This window comes from Cyprinodon tularosa, unplaced genomic scaffold (genome assembly GCF_016077235.1).
Source record: "Cyprinodon tularosa strain WSP-4 unplaced genomic scaffold, ASM1607723v1 ctg46, whole genome shotgun sequence".
In the NCBI taxonomy this organism is placed as follows: domain Eukaryota; kingdom Metazoa; phylum Chordata; class Actinopteri; order Cyprinodontiformes; family Cyprinodontidae; genus Cyprinodon; species Cyprinodon tularosa.
The window spans coordinates 972,985-990,446 of record NW_024039185.1 but is presented as its reverse complement, the minus strand read 5'-3'; the positions used below and the strand labels follow the sequence as shown (position 1 = coordinate 990,446).

The following is a 17,462-nucleotide window of genomic DNA, read 5'->3' as shown; positions in this document are numbered from 1 at the left end:
CCTTACAAAAAACAAAACAAAACAATATATATATATATATATATATATATATATATATATATATATATATATATATATATATATATATATATATATATATATATATATATATATATATATATATATATATAAATATATAATTTGAAATAGTGTGAAAATCTTTTTAAGGTTTAGTAAAATATGAGATCTCTCTACTTTAATAAATGTGTCTGTCGCTTTGGTTTTTGTTCTTTCATAAACTTCATTACCCAGAATCCCTCTGAACTTGCGTCATGTCGTCACGTCAATCACGTTCTCCCTAGAAACAGCGGAGGCTGAAGCGGGAAGAAAAATAAAGACTGAAGTAAGGAAAGTTAAATGCGGCTCATAGAATGTCAGAACTGTAGAAAAGTATTTTTCATAACGAATGGAGTCCGAAACGTTATAATTTTATAAACCAATTTAGAAAAACAGAAGGAGCTTTTGTCCCGCCGTTTGTTTCGTAAACTGAATGAAGGTTTGCTAGCAAAATAACAAAGTGAAGCGTCAACAGGTTGCCTTATTAACAGCATCTTTCAATGGCCTCAGCAGGTAAGAACAAACCTTTCCTTTCTCAGCTCAGTCCATATCTTCTAACAACAGCTTACACTGCGGTAGTTTAACAGTTGTTTATAAGTATAATGTGTGTTGTCGCTCTTTTGATTATTTCAGATTGGCAGCATCCTTATGTAAACATATTCAAACATGTTAAAGTTGAGGAATGGAAGAGGTCTGCTAAAGCTGGGGATGTCACGTCTTATATGGTAACTCTTCTACCTAATGTCTATTTGGTTGCCTTTCACACCTATAGATTGGAAGGTTTTGTTAATTTGGGAATTTTAAGGTTTTGTTTTAATTTTTTTTACAATTTTCTCTATTCAGCCCAAATTAATTGAATGATATATTTGTATTTCCTTAAAATTACACCTATTTATCCAGGATTCAATTTACAGTAGATCTTCTCTCAGCCTTTTAAGTTTGGCTCAGTAACACGTTTTGCCACAGTTCCTATTCAAAATATTTGCATATTGTGATAAATGTCATTATTTTCCATAATGTAATGATAAAACTGGAACATTCATATGTTTTAGATTTATTGCACGCTAACTGAAATATTTCAGGTCTTGTATTGTCTTAAAAATAAGGATTTTGACATACAGCTCAGGAAAACCCAAAATTTGCTATGTCACAAAATTAGCATATCATGAAAAAGGTCTCTAAACGAGCTATGCACCTAATCATCTGAATCAACAAATTAACTCTAAACACCTGCAAAAGATTCCTGAGGCCTCATTGACAGCTTCAAGCAAGAGGAAGTGACACAGAAAGATATTTCTGAACGAATAGGCTGTTCTCAGAGTGCTGCATCAAGGCACCTCAGTGGGAAGGAAAAGGTTTGGCAGAAAAAGCTGCACAACATGAAGAGGTGACCGGACCCTGAGGAAGATTGTAGAGAAGGGCCGATTCCAGACCTTGGGGGGCCTGCGGAACTGTGGACTGAGTCTGGAGTAGAAACATCCAGAGCCACTGAGAACTAGTTATGGCAGCGTTATGGTGTGGGTTTGTTTCACTATGAGCACTATTGGTGCATTGTTTAAAGCAGATAGTTAAAGAAGATGGAAAACTTTAAAGTTTCTGAAATGTACCTCAATTCAATTGCTTAAGAACTGAAACTTGAATACAAATGGATACAGCATTAAGTTTCTGGAAGTTTTATTAACAGCCAAAACCTCAGGCTGGTTGTAAACGTGAACATGTTTGAAACACAGGTCAGAAAATTTGCCACTGCTCTTTTACCTAGAAAGATGGTCAAATACTAAGATGCAATTATTTTATTGATTAGGGTTGTCACGATACTAAACCTTTTTAACTCGATACCGATACTAAGGAAAATATTCGATACTCGATACCATTTTCGATACCACAAGGATAAAAACAAAGACTCTAAAATTCAACAGAAATATTTTCATTACTAAAAAAATACAAGAAATAAATAAAAAAACAATAAGAATAATATTTGAGGTTGTATGCTGTGCACAATATTAAGCAAGCTTGATAAAAAACTTACAAGATTAAAATTAAGTGTTCCTTCCTTGGCTATGCTTTGTGTTCTGAAAGTGCATTTTCCACTATTCTGCACTTTAGATGGCTGTATCAATACTTTTGAAAATGAGTATTGTATCCGGATACAATGTTTCAGTATCGATACTTTTTTGAGTATCGATACTTTTGACAACCCTAGGTTTGATGCCCATGGTTTATATGGAAAAAAAGTAAGATATCTGAATATCCTTCCCCTGGAAAACAACAGTTTGAGTCGTTTATTTAAAAAAGAAAAATGGATTGGACATCCCTTTACATCAGGATTGTTTGTTCACCTCAGACCAAAACTGGATATATCAACCCTGAAATAGATCTCAAAATGTTTGCATTTTAAATTTAATTGAACATTTATTTTAAGCTTGAAATATAGTACCTCATTACTTGCCTGTCTTCTTTTGACCTCAATAAAAATAACTGCATTTCCTTTAACGATCAGCTTTTGTCCTAAGAAATTTGGTTACGATGTTTAATATGGAAGTTAGGTCCCCCTGAAGGCAGCTGCGCCTCGAAACATCCCTACCGGTTCCTTTCCTGGGAGCAAGTTATTTTCTACTCTTAACTCAACCTGGGTAAAACCATATAAAACAGGAGTAAAAAAGTAACAGCATTTATTCCAGGTCAGGTCATTACAGGACAGAGAAATGGCTTGGAGTTTGCATAGCTGTGGGCTCAAAAAATGTCCGCGAGCGTCCGGCAAAGATTAAGCGCCGAACAAGGTCATCTCCTCCTTCTTATACCTCATGAGTCCATATTTTGCATCAGGTGGATGCCTCAGATGTCTGTATCAGAAACTGACACACCATCCATGCCTTAAACATCATGCATGTTGCCTCTTTACCCCAGGATTACACAAAGCTCTCCTTTATCAGTCTGGCTCCAAGATGTGACCATATCCTGTGTATTTTTAAAGACACGAAGGCTGTCCTGATTAGATGGCCTCTGTACACACAGTGACATCCACCATGTGAAGAAAGGCCTTCTACTCTGTCCAATCTGGCTAACAAACTAACAATGAACATAATGTATAAAAAATAAACCTAACAACGATCATTACTTTTATCAAACTCAGGTTCCTGTCTGTTTATGTCTTTGCAGGATAAGACATTAAAATGTTCAGTGTTTCGCATCAAGGGTCCTGTTCCAGCCAACAGCTACATCCTAGTTCCCAAAAATCCAAACCACTCACTGGGGTTGACCGGTCGCTACTTCTACCTTCTCTTTAGGCCCACTCCTGGAAAATACTTTATGGTCCACCTTGATGTTGCTGTACAGGTACGAGACATACTTATACAGATTTAGTTGAACAAATGACGAATTAGTTTTTTTTTTTTTTTATCTAAATGACATTAACTTATCACTCTACTTCAATGTGTTCTGCAGGAGGGTCAGTTGGTCCGTATCTCCTTTTCTAACATGTTCAAAGAGTTCAAGTCAACGGCCACATGGCTTCAGTTTCCATTCGTTTGTGGCGCTGCAAAGGATTCAGTTTATGAGAATACTTCAAGATCTGCACGGCATGGTAATAAAATCAACAAGGCTTTATTTATCCAAGGGTTTTGAAATATTTACACCACATAATAATTAGTTTTTATTTTAATAAAAAAAAATTTGCATGCATAATGTATTTATACCACTTTATTTCTTATTTTTTTCATTTTGTCAATATAGCCACATATTTGAATATCATATAGACCATTGTCAATTGCCGTGATCTTTAACTTTCGATAAATTTTCATTTGGATTAAGGTCTGGACTTTGTCTAGACATTAACAAGTTAAATGGTCCAAAAAATCTGCTTTACAAGTCACAAATTGGCAATATCATCTGCCTCTGTTCCACTGCGAACTGAACAGCATATAAAGAGCTTTTGTAATCAAGAAGAGTATTTATACAACCTCTGGGAAAAATTTGACTCATTTCTATTTTTACGTGATTGTGAAGCCAGACTGCCAAATCCCATTGGTCCAACAGGAACCTGAATGACCGCAGCATCTGGTTTTTTAAAACAATTTACCAAAGACGGATAGATTTACCTAAAGACATAACGATTTAAAAACATATATTTGTGTATATTAGAAATTGCACAAGTTAGATCAGTTACCTGGCTTTATATATTAACTGAAGTGAACAAATTGTGAGAATTAAGCAATAAATGCACCATTATAAGGAACAAACATAGCTTCTATGCACCCAGTGTACTCACTCATTGTAGAATCTTAACTAGTGAAAGTATTTTGATGCAGTTTTAACATTTTTAGACTTCAGTTTTTGGAGTAACGTCCTCAAAAGTCTGGCTTTTATTGCTCCATCTGCATATGCTCCTTGGAACAACTCAGAGCTTCCCAACACAGCAGAGCGGTATGGCGTAGTTTTTGTTCCACATAACAGAGTGTAGTTACCAATCTTAGCGAGCAGTGAGACAGAGTGCTGTTCTCAATTCCTTCTCCCCTCTCAGTAGCAGGTAAAGCATCTTATATCTTTGTTTATGTTATCCAGGTTTAGTGGGGCTGGCTCCTACCTCGGTGCGATGGACCTGCCTGATGATGGATCTGCGCTTCACGCTTTCTGTCTACCTCAATTGTCACCACAGTCACCTCAAGAGCATCAAACTTTGTGCCAACATGGTGGTGAAAAACATGTTCACCAGCGACCTGCTGCTTGATCCAGGTTAGAATGGAACCCATTAAAGGAATGGTCTTTACTCAAGGGTTTACTGACTCCCTATCTGTACCACCATATGTTATGATGAACAAAATAACTACCCACTGTAGAAAATGTGTGGCATGATATGAAATTCAGTCGATCAAGGCAAAATAGGTCATTTTTGATATAGCTTTCATTGTTTTAAATACAACACTATTATCTTTTTTGTTACAGGAATCACCTTCAATGAAGCAAAGCAAAGAGGTCTGTCTTCTTCTCAGGGAACAGGTCCAATTCCCAGAGAGATGTCATTCCCAGTTCCTAAAGGAAGCTCCTGGGATGATCTTTACGACCACATAAAGTACGGCTACCTATTGGAAAATCAGCTCTAAACCTCTTTCTTCATAATCAGGATAGTTTTGGCTAAATTAGAATAGGAATTGTCCTGCAATTTGTAATGGTTGTGGGTTAGATTCCAGCTTCCTACCGTAACATGTTGAGTGTGTCAGTTTATGAGATGGATTTTAACTCTTGTACGAATGGTAAGATAAAAAAAAAATACTACATATATTAAGTTCACTTAGCATTGCTAAAATCATGGTTATGATGTGACCTATTCTGAATTCCCATATCTATGCTGTTCTGATAGAAAAAAAAATGGCATAGTAGATTGGATTTTCCTTTTCACTTCCACACAAAATATATTTCAGGGTTAATCAGATTTATTCTGCAAACTTATAAATAATGACCACAGATAATTTTATTCAACAGATTTCCCTCAGAAGGCTCAAAGCTATCATTTGACTCCATTCAAAAAGAAGATCTGAAGCCAAAAGCAAGTAAGGATTCTCAAACAACCACTGCCTTTTGCACCCCCTTCAATTAGGGCTTAGTTTGTTTTGTTTAAATTAGCTTTATTCCTTCAGATTCAGACCAGCAGAAATGTTTTTTTTTTTGTGTTTTTTTTTTTTGCATAGACCAACATGTGTGGCGAGATGAGAAGCTGTGATCTTGATTGTGTGTTTTTTACTTTACTAGATCCAAAAGCTATTATTTGTAATTGTGGCCCTCTGTCATTACCTGACTTTGTCATCTGTCTCTTTAATTTGAATTGACTCCGAACATGTTCAGATTAAAATGTCTTTTTTACTTTATGGAAATATGCAAATCAGGTGAGATAAGGCTGGTTGCTTTGACAAAATTACCCAAACCCCGATTTAGAAAAACAAATAAAAATTTAATTAGGTACTTCTTGTTTTGTTTTCTGCCTATAGTTATGGATTTCAGGGATTGATGTTGGGATCAGACAAGATCAGATTTCTCGTCCTTAAAACAGCATTTTAGTTGATTAAGCTTTATTATTTTTTTTTTTTTTTGCTCACAATGGCTTTTAATTCACCTGTGAAAGGAGGTTGTAACTTGCCAGTCCATGTTTTTATTCCACATAAAAGCAATTCGGTTTGTTTTTTCTACAATTGTAAATCACTGATTTACATTAAATGTTTTCCCAGGAACTGCTTCAGGACAAAGAAGCCCAATAACTGAGGAGGCCCACTTTGCCAAAATTAGCAGAGCAGTTCAAGACAGAGTCTCCCTCCGCCAGCAGATCAGGATCCCAAAACTAGTAATGACTTGTGATATTTTATATATTTTATATTTACCTTATATTGTTTCGCTGAACAAAGTTTTGAGTGAAAATAGAAAATGTTTTACAAAAAAATCTCAAAAAATGGTTGTTTGTTCGACTGCTCTTTCTTTTTTTTTTCTCAGCTACCAAGAAGTGAAGCATCGGTGGCATCCAGCGAGCCTGAGTTGAGTGGATTTTCCTCTAACCTGAAGGGTAGTTCTCGCTGTGATAATGACCTGCTGCAGGATTCGACCGACTGCTGCTCACACGATGCCTCATCCCAGCCACACCGAGTGACGGATGATGGTGGGATTCACGTGTACGTGCATCCTGAAGATGCCCTCAGCATGCATGGAGAAGAAAGTGAAGACGAGGTGACGCTTCATGTAGTTCTGGACGACTAGAATTAGGCTCCAAACTAAATCTACAGAAACATTAAAACAAGAATTTCTATCTTTTTATATATTTTTTTTTACTCTAGCATGATCTGTCCATGAAAACAAAAAAAGAAAATCAGACAAAGATAGTTTTTTCTATAGCTTGTAATAATTTAATTTACTAAGGAAAGAAAAGCTGTCCAAACCAACTGGACCCTATTATTTTACTTAGAATTTGTCTGTCTGTTTATTTCTTAGCATTAGTGGCCTGTACTTCAATAGCGCTTAGGTCCTAAGCGTTACACTACATTCAGTCATTCACCCATTCACGCGCACACTGATGGTGGCAAGTTACATTGTAGCCACAGCTGCCCTGGGGCTCACCGACAGAAGTGGGGCTACCGTACACTCACACCTCCAGTCCCTCTGACCACCATCAGTAGGCAATGCAGGTGTCTTGCCCAAAGACACAACGCGCCGAAACCCAGAACCAGGGCTCGAACCAACAACCTTCCAACTGCAGGGCAACTCCTGCACACAACGCCACTGTCACCCCATAGACTAACAATAAACTAACTGTTAACCTTCAATTTTAGGTGGTTTGCACCACAGGGACGCATCCTATATCTCTACCATCATTCAAAGAAAGCAGACACCAGGTAAGTACAGCTAATTAGCTTCCAAAAAATACTTTCATAGTAATTATTCATTTTTCTCTGTTACTTTCCTCATCAGGAGCTGCTTCCCGACCCGATCTTGAGGCTCAGTCGAATCATCGGCTTTGGAGGAGCCACTAGCAGATGCGTATGTTAATTCCATCTTACACTGTTAATAAAAGGCTGTTTGAATACTTGAAGCTGGGTTATATGGAGGTTTTACAGTACAACTCTCTTATACTGCAGGCTCTTTGGACCAGATCTGGGGAGGCTGTGGTGTATCCGTGTCACGCTATTATTGTATCTATGAATATTTTATCCAGAGAGCAGAGATTCTTCATCGGGCACACTGATAAGGTAAAGTACTTTATTATTTTCTTTGATCATGTTGAATGGGACCTCATTTTTAATTCACCTTCAGAGTATTTCACCTTATTTTTCAGCAGATAAGTCACTTTTTTAACGTGTTTTGGCCAATCTATACTCTAGAGTGACTTATACATGAAAATACTGTATACTGGTAGATTCTCAAATAATACACTGTATTGAAATGATTTTACATGACAGAGTTGTTTTAAGTTTTAAAACAGAAATGCAAAGGTTGAAAAAATGCCTCCGAACAGAAAATCATGCTCTGCAGACTACAAGTTGCGAGTGGTGAAATATGCATCCGAAGAATGACCTTGCCGTATTGCACATTTTCTTGCTTCACATTTTTCGGCACCCTGAGTGACATGGTTGTTGTGAGTAATTACATCGGTTGCAGAACAACATTCATGTATTCTGTCCAATAAATCTTCTCAATTCAAGGTGGCACCATTTCTTCTTTTTTTGTCAGAATATTATCATCTGAACTTTTCATGTTAACATACATGTAAGTCCAAATAAGTCCTGTGTAACTTATTTATTGTTTTAGTCAGCTCAGTGCAGCAGTGTTGATCACTGCTGCCTTGCAGCAAGAAGGTTCTGTGTTTGATTCCCAGGTCGGGGTCTTTCTGCATGGATTGCATGTTCTCCCTGAGCATGTGTGGGTTCTCTCCAGGTATTCCGCCTTCCACCCACAGTCAAAAACATGACTGTTAGGTTAATTGGCTTCTCTAAATTTTCCTTAGGTGTGAGTATGTGCGTGAATTGCTGTTTGTCCTGTTTTTCTCTGTGTTGCCCTGCGATGGACTGGCGACCTGTCCAGGGTGTACCCCGCCTCTCGCACGTCGACCGCTGGAGATAGGCAGCAGCACCCCTCGCGACCCAGCTTGGTATAAGCGTGACGTCAACACTTGTACTCTTGTGTGACTTTAAGTCTGGAAAGTATGGTACAGGCTACGCTCTGAAATGCATCTCTTTAAAAAGGTGACTCACAGTGACCAAACGTGACTGAATGGGTCACCTCTTTCAGTTTCGAAAATGGGAGGTTCTGACTTTTTTCTTTACCTAAGGGGCACACAACTGTGTCAGAAGACTGAAGTCACTGGATTGTTTTCTGCAAATGCGCCACATGGGAAGATAACCTTCATTGCATGCCCAGAACTGGCTGGAGGGGCAGTATTTCCCTTCTGGCCATGGTTGCCTCTGTAACCTAAGGTAATGGTGGATGAATAGATTAATTTCCTCTTGTTTTCTCTCTATAGATCTCTACTCTGGCTTTGAATGGAAATACCACACTGCTAGCCTCAGGACAAAATGGCAACAACAGTGTAGTCCTAATATGGGACTACAATCAAGGACACCGTCTGTTAATGTTTAGGGCTCATGCTCATTCTTTATGCTCTCTGAGGTAAGCTTATACCTTTAATTCATTCTGTTCCTCAGTTATTTTGCTTGGACAGTGAAGTTATTCTTTCTCTTTTTTGTATTAATCTCCTCCCTTTGGAAGTTTCTCTTTTGGAGGTGGCATTCTCTGTGGTGTGGGTAAAGACAGACACAATAAAACGGTAAGTTCCACTAATGTAAAATGTACAACCAGAAACACTTAGGTGATGAGTTTAATAAAGATTAAATGCTTGGGTTCACTAGCAAGGCTGCAACAAAGGGCTATAAAAACATCGTGAGCCTGATCTTTAGAAGACTGATGTATGTTCAAACAGGGTTTGTATGGGCAGAGCAGATCTTCAGAGAAGATGCGAATTGATTTGCTTTTGTCATACAGAAAAAAGCGTCTGCAAAGTTTTATTGCATGTGTGCCTTCATTCGTATTGAGCTCATATTCTAATGACAAATCTGAGCAAACTCATGGATGGAGGATAGGCAAACTTCACCATCTACAAAGCAATTTTTTTAACTGCTTCTGAAAGTCAGGTGGAAATTGACATGCAAAAATATCTGCAGTCAATGTTTCTACAAAATAGGCATTGGTACAGAGCCAGTGGATGGAGAGAGATTGTGTGCGTATTTAAACATATTTAGACCGTCTAAAATAACAACAGTGGAATAACATTAATAATGAAAAAACATGCATGCAGGCTGGCATAAATTAATATAGCAGGACAGCAAACAGTTTTTCTTTCTCTATTTGATTTATCTTTATGTTTGTTTTAGATGGTGGTGGTGTGGAACACTTTAAATGTTTCTAGAGGTGGAGACGTGACCATCTTGGCCAAAGCGCACACAGATGTGGATATTATTACCATGAAGGTTGCCTTCTTTGATGACACAAGGTAGCCTGCTTATTTATACTGTTTTTAGGCAAAAGAGGCATTATGCTAACATTTTTTAAATAACTGGTTTGCTGATTTAGTTGGAAATGATATCCTAACAGGACATATAAGAGCCTCCATTTTTATTGGCAACACTTTTAGGATGTGTAAAAAAGATAAATTGATGTTTGTCTGCAGTATCTTTATCTAACGGTATTTACTTGGTAGGACCCTGCATTATTGAAATGTTTTTTATTTAAAATCTGAGGAGCTACTCTTAATTGCACCTGTTAGTATAATGTAGAGCTTTCGCCTGCCCTCGATCTTCTATAAGGTTTTAATATTCAGGTTTTAATTTGTTCTGGATCTTCTCATATGCATGCATCTTTTTGCAAAACAGAGGTATATTTTTTCTGACTGATGCACAAGTTTTCATGATAACATTCCTTGTATTTTAAGGAATGAATTATTGCATGCTTTTCTAACAAGGCTGTTTGGAGGAAAAGCTGGCCCACAGCATCACAGTCCCTCCATTATACTTAACACTGGGCATGGGTTGCTTTTAATCCTTTATTTCACACCAACTGGAATGTTTGTTGCAAAAAGAACCGACACTTGTCGCATCTCAACTAATCACAGAGGACTAGGTTAAAGTAGCTCCAGTCATTCTAGAGTAAATTTGGTTTGTGGTGGTTGGACAGCAAGGATTGGCTACCAAAAAAAGCTGTTTGACTTGTATTTATTTAATTATTTTGTGAATCACAGATGCTGCTTTCTGCTGAACAGGAAAATTGAAATGTTCCTGGAATAAAAAGCCGTAGAAATATCTTTTAGGTTTCAATTGCATATATTATAAAAAAAAAAACAGGTGTGAGTAAGTGTGGGACACATACTGTGATATTGAATCTTGCAGTGTGATAACATACAGCTGCAGAAACTATTTTCTAGGATTTTGTTGAAGACTCCTGTATTTGCTATCTGTTCTTTATCTACAAATATAAAAGCTAATATTTTGAGCTTCTACATTTCAGTATAAATAAGTTGTTCTGTTTTCTATGTGAGGAATGGAGCCTGGATTATAGTTTTTACACAACAGTTTTCCTTTTTATTTATGCTGTGCATTAAGAGATAGAGAAACATCCCTCTGCAGAGGAAGAGGGTTGGTTGCTCCATGTTTAACCAGTTTAAAACTATACATTCATTCAAAATTTAGGATCAGTTTTACAGTCTGAAGCTACAACAGTAATAAGGCATTCTAAATGTTTTGTCAACATAACTTGATTCTAAGATACTGAATATGTGAGGCTGCAGAAACTGGCTAATTGTTTAACTTTCAGGATGGTCTCCTGTGGTCGTGAAAATATCCGTCTGTGGAGAGTTCGGAACGGGACTCTGAGGTCCTGCCCTGTAAACCTCGGCCATTACCACTCACTGGACTTCACAGATGTGACCTTTGAAGAGGGGATCTCCTCTGATCAGTGTGTTGATGATCGAACGCTGTGAGTGATCCAACATGTCCTTCCTCTCTAATCTGAATCTATTAAGATATTCTTAGTAAAGGTTTTTATTTCTTCCATTCTCCTGCAGATTTGCCTGCACTAAAAGTGGCCATATATTTGAGATAGACTACAGCAGAGTAGCTGTTAAAAACGTAAGGAAGTTGTTGCCTGCACAGCAGCAGTATGCAGACGGCAGGGAGAACTGCTCTTTTAACACCGGTAGGTTTCAATAAGGTCACTAATGCTCTGCAGTGGTTAGTCAGGAGTGTTTCTTTTTATTGTGGAGAACTAAAAACATTTTTTGATTACCTTAAAGTGATGTGTAAATAGCATTTCTGTATCTGAGCTTCCATAATTTAGTTAATTAAACAGATTTACAGTATTCCTGCTGAAATGTGTAACTCAGGCATCTATATTTCTTACACAGGTTCAGGAATTGCCATCAACAGCATCAGCGTCTCTTCCTCATTCTGCGCCACCGGCTCCGAAGATGGCTTCCTGCGGCTCTGGACCCTTGATTTCTCTGCTATCCTTTTAGAGGCTGGTATGCCAGCAGGAGACTATGGGTTTTACCCGCAGTAAACAAACTGTACCCAGGAGTTTAAACTCTGCAGGCGACCATTTAATCTGTAGGGCATGCATGATCAGATTGACATTTTCTTGTGTTCAGCTGGTGTTTTTTTTTTTTTTTTCCTCCTCATGATAGATTCAGTGGAAAAGGTCATATGAGTAGTACTGTAGCATACTTTTTTTTTGGGGTCGGGTTTGCACCTCAGATAATCTACATAATAAATAAATAAATATTTAAAGTCAGAATTAAAATTTTGCAATGTTGCAACTTAATAAGGTTGTAATTAGAGCTTTTAAATACACTAAAAAAGAAATGGGAGTGAGACAAAAAGAAAATGCAATAAGTAGGTAACTGGAAACAACCGTTACAATAAAATAGACTGTTCTTCAGATAATCAAGCGTTTATGAACCCTCCTCAGAGTCATCTTGGAGCAACATTTCCCTTAGCTCTCTGAAAACACTCAGATTAAGTATGGTGCAGTTACTCATTACCAAGTTCTTTTATAAAAAAGATTTTCAGGTAGTTGGTTTTTTTAGGTAGTTGTCTTCAACTTTTGATCAGCTTATGAACAGTATTTTTTGCAGTTTAAACATTGTTTTTGATAAATTGGTCACTCAGTTTTCTTTTTGTTTCATGCCTATTTCCTCTTTTTGCATCTTTGCGTCCTAACAAGGTTCTAAGTTACACTAAAACATGTTAATCTAAGTGACACATTTGTTCTTAAATTGTGCAGATGAGACACTTTGCCATTTACATTTAAGATAAGAAAACAACTGCAGTCTCTATTTTAAGTGTACAATATCTAATTATGTATTTTAAGGGGAAAATGCTCATTCCATTGGCAGAAAATCATATTTTCTTACTGAAATTAAGGGTAGAGATTTTACTCATTTTCAGAATGTTTTTTCTGTGTAGGAGCAATGAATGTTTAGATCAGAAGTTTCATCTGAACGTGAGACACTAAATTTCTCTTAGATGCAACATTTTACAGTTAGGCATGACTCCAACCATTCATCACAGGACTCCCTATAAACAAAGCTAAAAATGTCCCAGTTCCAGATAGACTTGGACTAATTACCAGCATATGTGCACCTCATTTGTCAAGTCTAAATGCTGTAGATGTTTAAGTAAATATAGGAATTACTCAGTGGAATATTATCATGCTCTGACTGTCAGAAACTAAGTTAAGTTTTTTTTTTCTTTTTTAAATTTGTGGAATGTGCAGATAATAGATTCAAGGCCATGATTTTGGACTTAAATCCCCAGAACATAAAAATATGTTGATTTTTTTTTTTTTTGTTTAAATTTGAGTCTGAACATGTATTTCTGTCATAAAAAAAACCCTGAACTTCCAGGATGCTTTAACACACAGTATTGAATAAAAAAAAAAGTAAATAAACCCAAAACGGTATATGAAAGAGTCTGGGACAAGAGGTTCAGAGGCTGAAGTTGAAGAAATAACATGTCTCTAAGCCTTAAAAAACTTCTTATGGATAAATAGGTGGAATATGAGTCATTATAAATCCTTGCTGTAGTCTTAGAAAATAACAGCACTTTCAACACATTCCAGGAAACTGTCATTATATAGAGTTGCCTTTTCTCTTTGTGACCTTTTTCAAAAAAGCTGCATAACACTTATGTTTACTTACCTCGCTGTGTAAGCGATGGAGTTATGTGGAACATAGCTCCCGGGTTTTTGAAGCTGCAAATACAGCGTTTGAATATTTAGTTTAATATTTTGAAAAAGTGTTGGAATAATTTATATTTCTCACTAAAAGAAGATGCACCTTTTTTTCTTTTAGTATTACACGGTATTTATAAATTCCAGTGTTAAAAACCTTTTAAAAAAGCAAATCTTTATTCTTTTAATCATATCAGTAACAAATATCAAAGCTTTAGTTTGAAAGGGATTTGTAGCTTTTAAAACCTATTAATTTACTTTAATGATTTCAGTTTTCTGACTATTAAAGCATCGTGATTCAGTTTACTGTTAGCTTTTAATGAAAAATCTTACTACAACTGATAAAACATCTGTGTGAGTGTTTATTTCTTTCAATGCAATCCTCAGCATGAAGTTTAGGTGTTTATTCCACTGCTCTAACAAACCTAACGAGGGCTTCACTGTTTTCCAGAGCATGAAGGGCCAGTGAGCGAGGTGTCGATCTCATCTGACAGCCTACAGGTGTTGGCAGCCACCACCTCCGGAAACCTTGGTTTTCTTGATGTGAGCACCCGTGGCTACAACACCCTGATGAGGTCACACACTGACGCCGTGCTAGGCTTCAGTGTGGATGGGATTCGGCGCCATCTAACAACAGCCTCAGCCGACGGAACGGTGCGGGTGTGGAACATGGATTCCTTGCATCAGGTTCATTAATCTTATTTGGTTAAATGGGTTCATATATAGTATGTCAAAAATGTATACAAAAAAATAGATTTTATTGGATGTGTTTTCAGGATGGTTATTGAAGTCTAGAAATAGTTCACACCCCCAGGAGTCTTCCTGACGACTTTTGATCTTACGTAGTTCTTCAGGTCCAGTCTTTCATTTATAAACTGTGCCCATTATCCATCTCCTTACAATAGGCAAGATTCAACGCATAAGCAGAAAAATCACAATTGATGTTATTGTCCCATTACCCTAACAACTAAAGATCCCCATTCACCTAGAATTATCTCTAGACCTTAACGACAAACACTTTTGCCACCATTCTGCTTAATTTCTGCTTTTAGTTTTAGTTTAGCCACTACTGTGTGAAATATACCTCGATTTAATGTGTTCAAAGGTATGTATGTGCAGCATTCAGTACTAATCATATGACAAACTCCACCCAGTTTAACTAAAATATAATCTAGAGCTTGTCTATTTTAAATTGCCATTCTACTAGTCTCATGTAATTGGTCGCCTTTTCCTATAAACCCTTCTATTGTAAAGTAACCATTCTATGTTGGTTATAGTTAACATAGTTTACCCATGCAATGTTTATGTTAATTGCAACCAAGGCTATGATTGATTCCACTACTGCAGATGGGGATGCATCTTGGTTGTCCAATAAGAATCAGGAGTCAGTTGGTGAATACCTGATTTAAATTTCGTTGTTCTTGTGACAATGACAATAAAGATAAATTGAATTGAATTGAATGAAATATATCCACCAAAATATTTATTGGCAGATGAAGTGGAAACTTAAGGAATGCATTTCCCTCTGAAATGCTCTGCTTGCAAAGAACCCCAGGATAGTTAAAAACTGAACTGGGACCAGCAACACAGTTCTTCCTGGTTTCTCCCTGTAGTGTTAATTCTCCTTTAAACTGGTCAGCAAGCAGGACAACATGACCTAATTTATTTCTTGTCATAAATTGGACTTTTTTTATATTGTTTTTTAGAATATTTGTAAAAGATTTTCTGGTTTTTGTGTTTTGTTTTGTTTTTTTCTCTGTCCCTTGAATTTGTTCATATTTATACTTAACATGAAATGTCAATTTTTCCAAATGTTGAAAAAAAAATTCTTAGCCCCTGTTGCTAAACCATAGAGTTGTGTGAAAAGAATTATGTGATTCAGTGTCTCATCAGCAGAAAGGTTTTGGTAATTCAACCTAATTATGTAATTTAAAGCTCATTGAGAGAGAAAGGAGTGTTTCTTTGGCGATGTGCATGCATTTTTGATGCAGAAATATTTTATTTTATTTATTTTTTTTTAATCTGATAACAAAGGATGGGTTATTGCAGCGGGACCCGCAGATGTGTTTACATTCTAAGATATAAACCTCACTCTGTGCCACTGCAGCATCTCACCTAAGTATTTTTTTTTTCTGTGTTCTCTGATTAGTTGTATGATTTTGTGTCAGAAGACAATCCTTGCTCCGTGGCATTTCATCCACATGAGCAGACCTTCTCGTGTGGCTTCAGCTCTGGGATCGTCAGAGTTTTTGACATTTCCAGCTCCAAGCTGTTGGCTGAGCATAAGTAAGAAACGTTCCTGACAGCACTTTTTTTTGCTTTTATTTTGGTTGAGAGGAGATCCCTGTGAAAAACAGCTTTAGAACCGTTGATTTTGTTTCCCTCTCAGACAGCACCGAGGTGAGGTAATTGGATTGGCCTTTTCTGCTGACGGTGAGTTCATGTACAGCGCTGATTCGGAGGGATCTTTGGCTCTTTACAATGCGAGTGAGGAGGATCACCTTTTAACCAGAGTGACATGTATGTATTTATGTTCATACAACTGAATGTATGCATATTCCTTCACCTGCCATATAATTGTAATGTCAATTAAAGTAGATAGAATTAAAACAAAACAAAAATAAATAAATAAAAACTTCAGTAATGATTCAGTAATAGTTTTAAATTTAAAATGACATGTGGAGATAGTTTTTATTTCTGTCCTTTAAATATGCCATCTATGGAGCTAAATCAGTGATGACTTACATAGACATTGAATTTGAAATATGCCATTGAAAAACTAAACACTGAATTTTCAAACACTGAAAAGTCAATCATTGAATATTAAAAGTCGTATGGGAAGTCGTATTTGAATGTCAAATCGTTCTGGCTTATACATGTATATAAATGTACTCTATCCGAATTTGGAAAAATTTCTATTTTAGCATTTCTATTTTAGCATCTTACCAGTGATGTAGGATTTGGACATCTGTGTCTTCGGCAGGCGTAGAGCTATCAGAACTGGCAGCGTTGCGAGGCAAGGGCTCAAACATGTACGGCTGTAAGCCTTCTACACCAAACAAAGCTTCTGTAGCCCTGGCGTCCCCTTCCACAACATATTTATAAATAAAAAATTTATGACGGAGGAGACTCATCCACGACCTCCGACACAAAACTCTCCTCCTCTTGCATGTTTCCTCTGTCCATAGCGTTCCTTGATAGTGTCGTTTCTAAGTCACCAATTTAGTGCTACTTGGTCCCAATGGAATTTCCCATTGGGAACCGACTAGGACTATCTTGCTTCCAAGATGCTTCCGAGACAAACAGCCAAAACCAAACCTGCTCCCTTGATAAACGACCAATCACATTCGTTTTATTCACTTGTTAAAGTCGGACACCACTCGGGAGGATTCAGAAATGCAACGGTTGGAACAGCCGCTTCCCTACGACTTTAAACATTGAGAATTAAAAATTCAGGTAAAATAATATGAGAAGAAAGTACTTTTTTTTTTTTCCTTTTTTTTTTTTGCTACAGTGTTTTTTCAATGAGACATGATTTCAGTTTCACTGCAGAGTTTGTTAAGCTAAACTGAAGGTTCCTTCTGGGTCCTTCACTGAACCACTGATTTAGCTCCAAAGCTAACTTGAGCTTCTGTTCTCACCTTGAAATATAG

The 17,462-nt window shown here is 36.9% G+C and overlaps 1 protein-coding gene across 1 annotated transcript in view; it reads left to right on the top strand.

The window, feature by feature from the left end:
• The first annotated feature begins 282 nt into the window (after positions 1-282).
• The window catches only part of wdr90 (WD repeat domain 90), a 33,817-nt gene continuing 16,637 nt past the window's right edge, over positions 283-17,462 (top strand). The window contains exons 1-21 of the mRNA XM_038300928.1: positions 283-570; positions 691-782; positions 3,217-3,393; positions 3,502-3,640; positions 4,618-4,788; positions 4,999-5,125; positions 5,536-5,603; positions 6,276-6,388; positions 6,535-6,765; positions 7,365-7,427; positions 7,504-7,572; positions 7,671-7,781; positions 9,053-9,198; positions 9,298-9,355; positions 9,960-10,078; positions 11,395-11,556; positions 11,645-11,775; positions 11,984-12,100; positions 14,261-14,496; positions 15,959-16,095; positions 16,199-16,329. Of these exons, the coding sequence (XP_038156856.1) occupies positions 558-570; positions 691-782; positions 3,217-3,393; positions 3,502-3,640; positions 4,618-4,788; positions 4,999-5,125; positions 5,536-5,603; positions 6,276-6,388; positions 6,535-6,765; positions 7,365-7,427; positions 7,504-7,572; positions 7,671-7,781; positions 9,053-9,198; positions 9,298-9,355; positions 9,960-10,078; positions 11,395-11,556; positions 11,645-11,775; positions 11,984-12,100; positions 14,261-14,496; positions 15,959-16,095; positions 16,199-16,329 (2,611 nt within the window). The 5' untranslated portion in view covers positions 283-557. The remainder of the gene's footprint in view (positions 571-690; positions 783-3,216; positions 3,394-3,501; positions 3,641-4,617; positions 4,789-4,998; positions 5,126-5,535; positions 5,604-6,275; positions 6,389-6,534; positions 6,766-7,364; positions 7,428-7,503; positions 7,573-7,670; positions 7,782-9,052; positions 9,199-9,297; positions 9,356-9,959; positions 10,079-11,394; positions 11,557-11,644; positions 11,776-11,983; positions 12,101-14,260; positions 14,497-15,958; positions 16,096-16,198; positions 16,330-17,462) is intronic.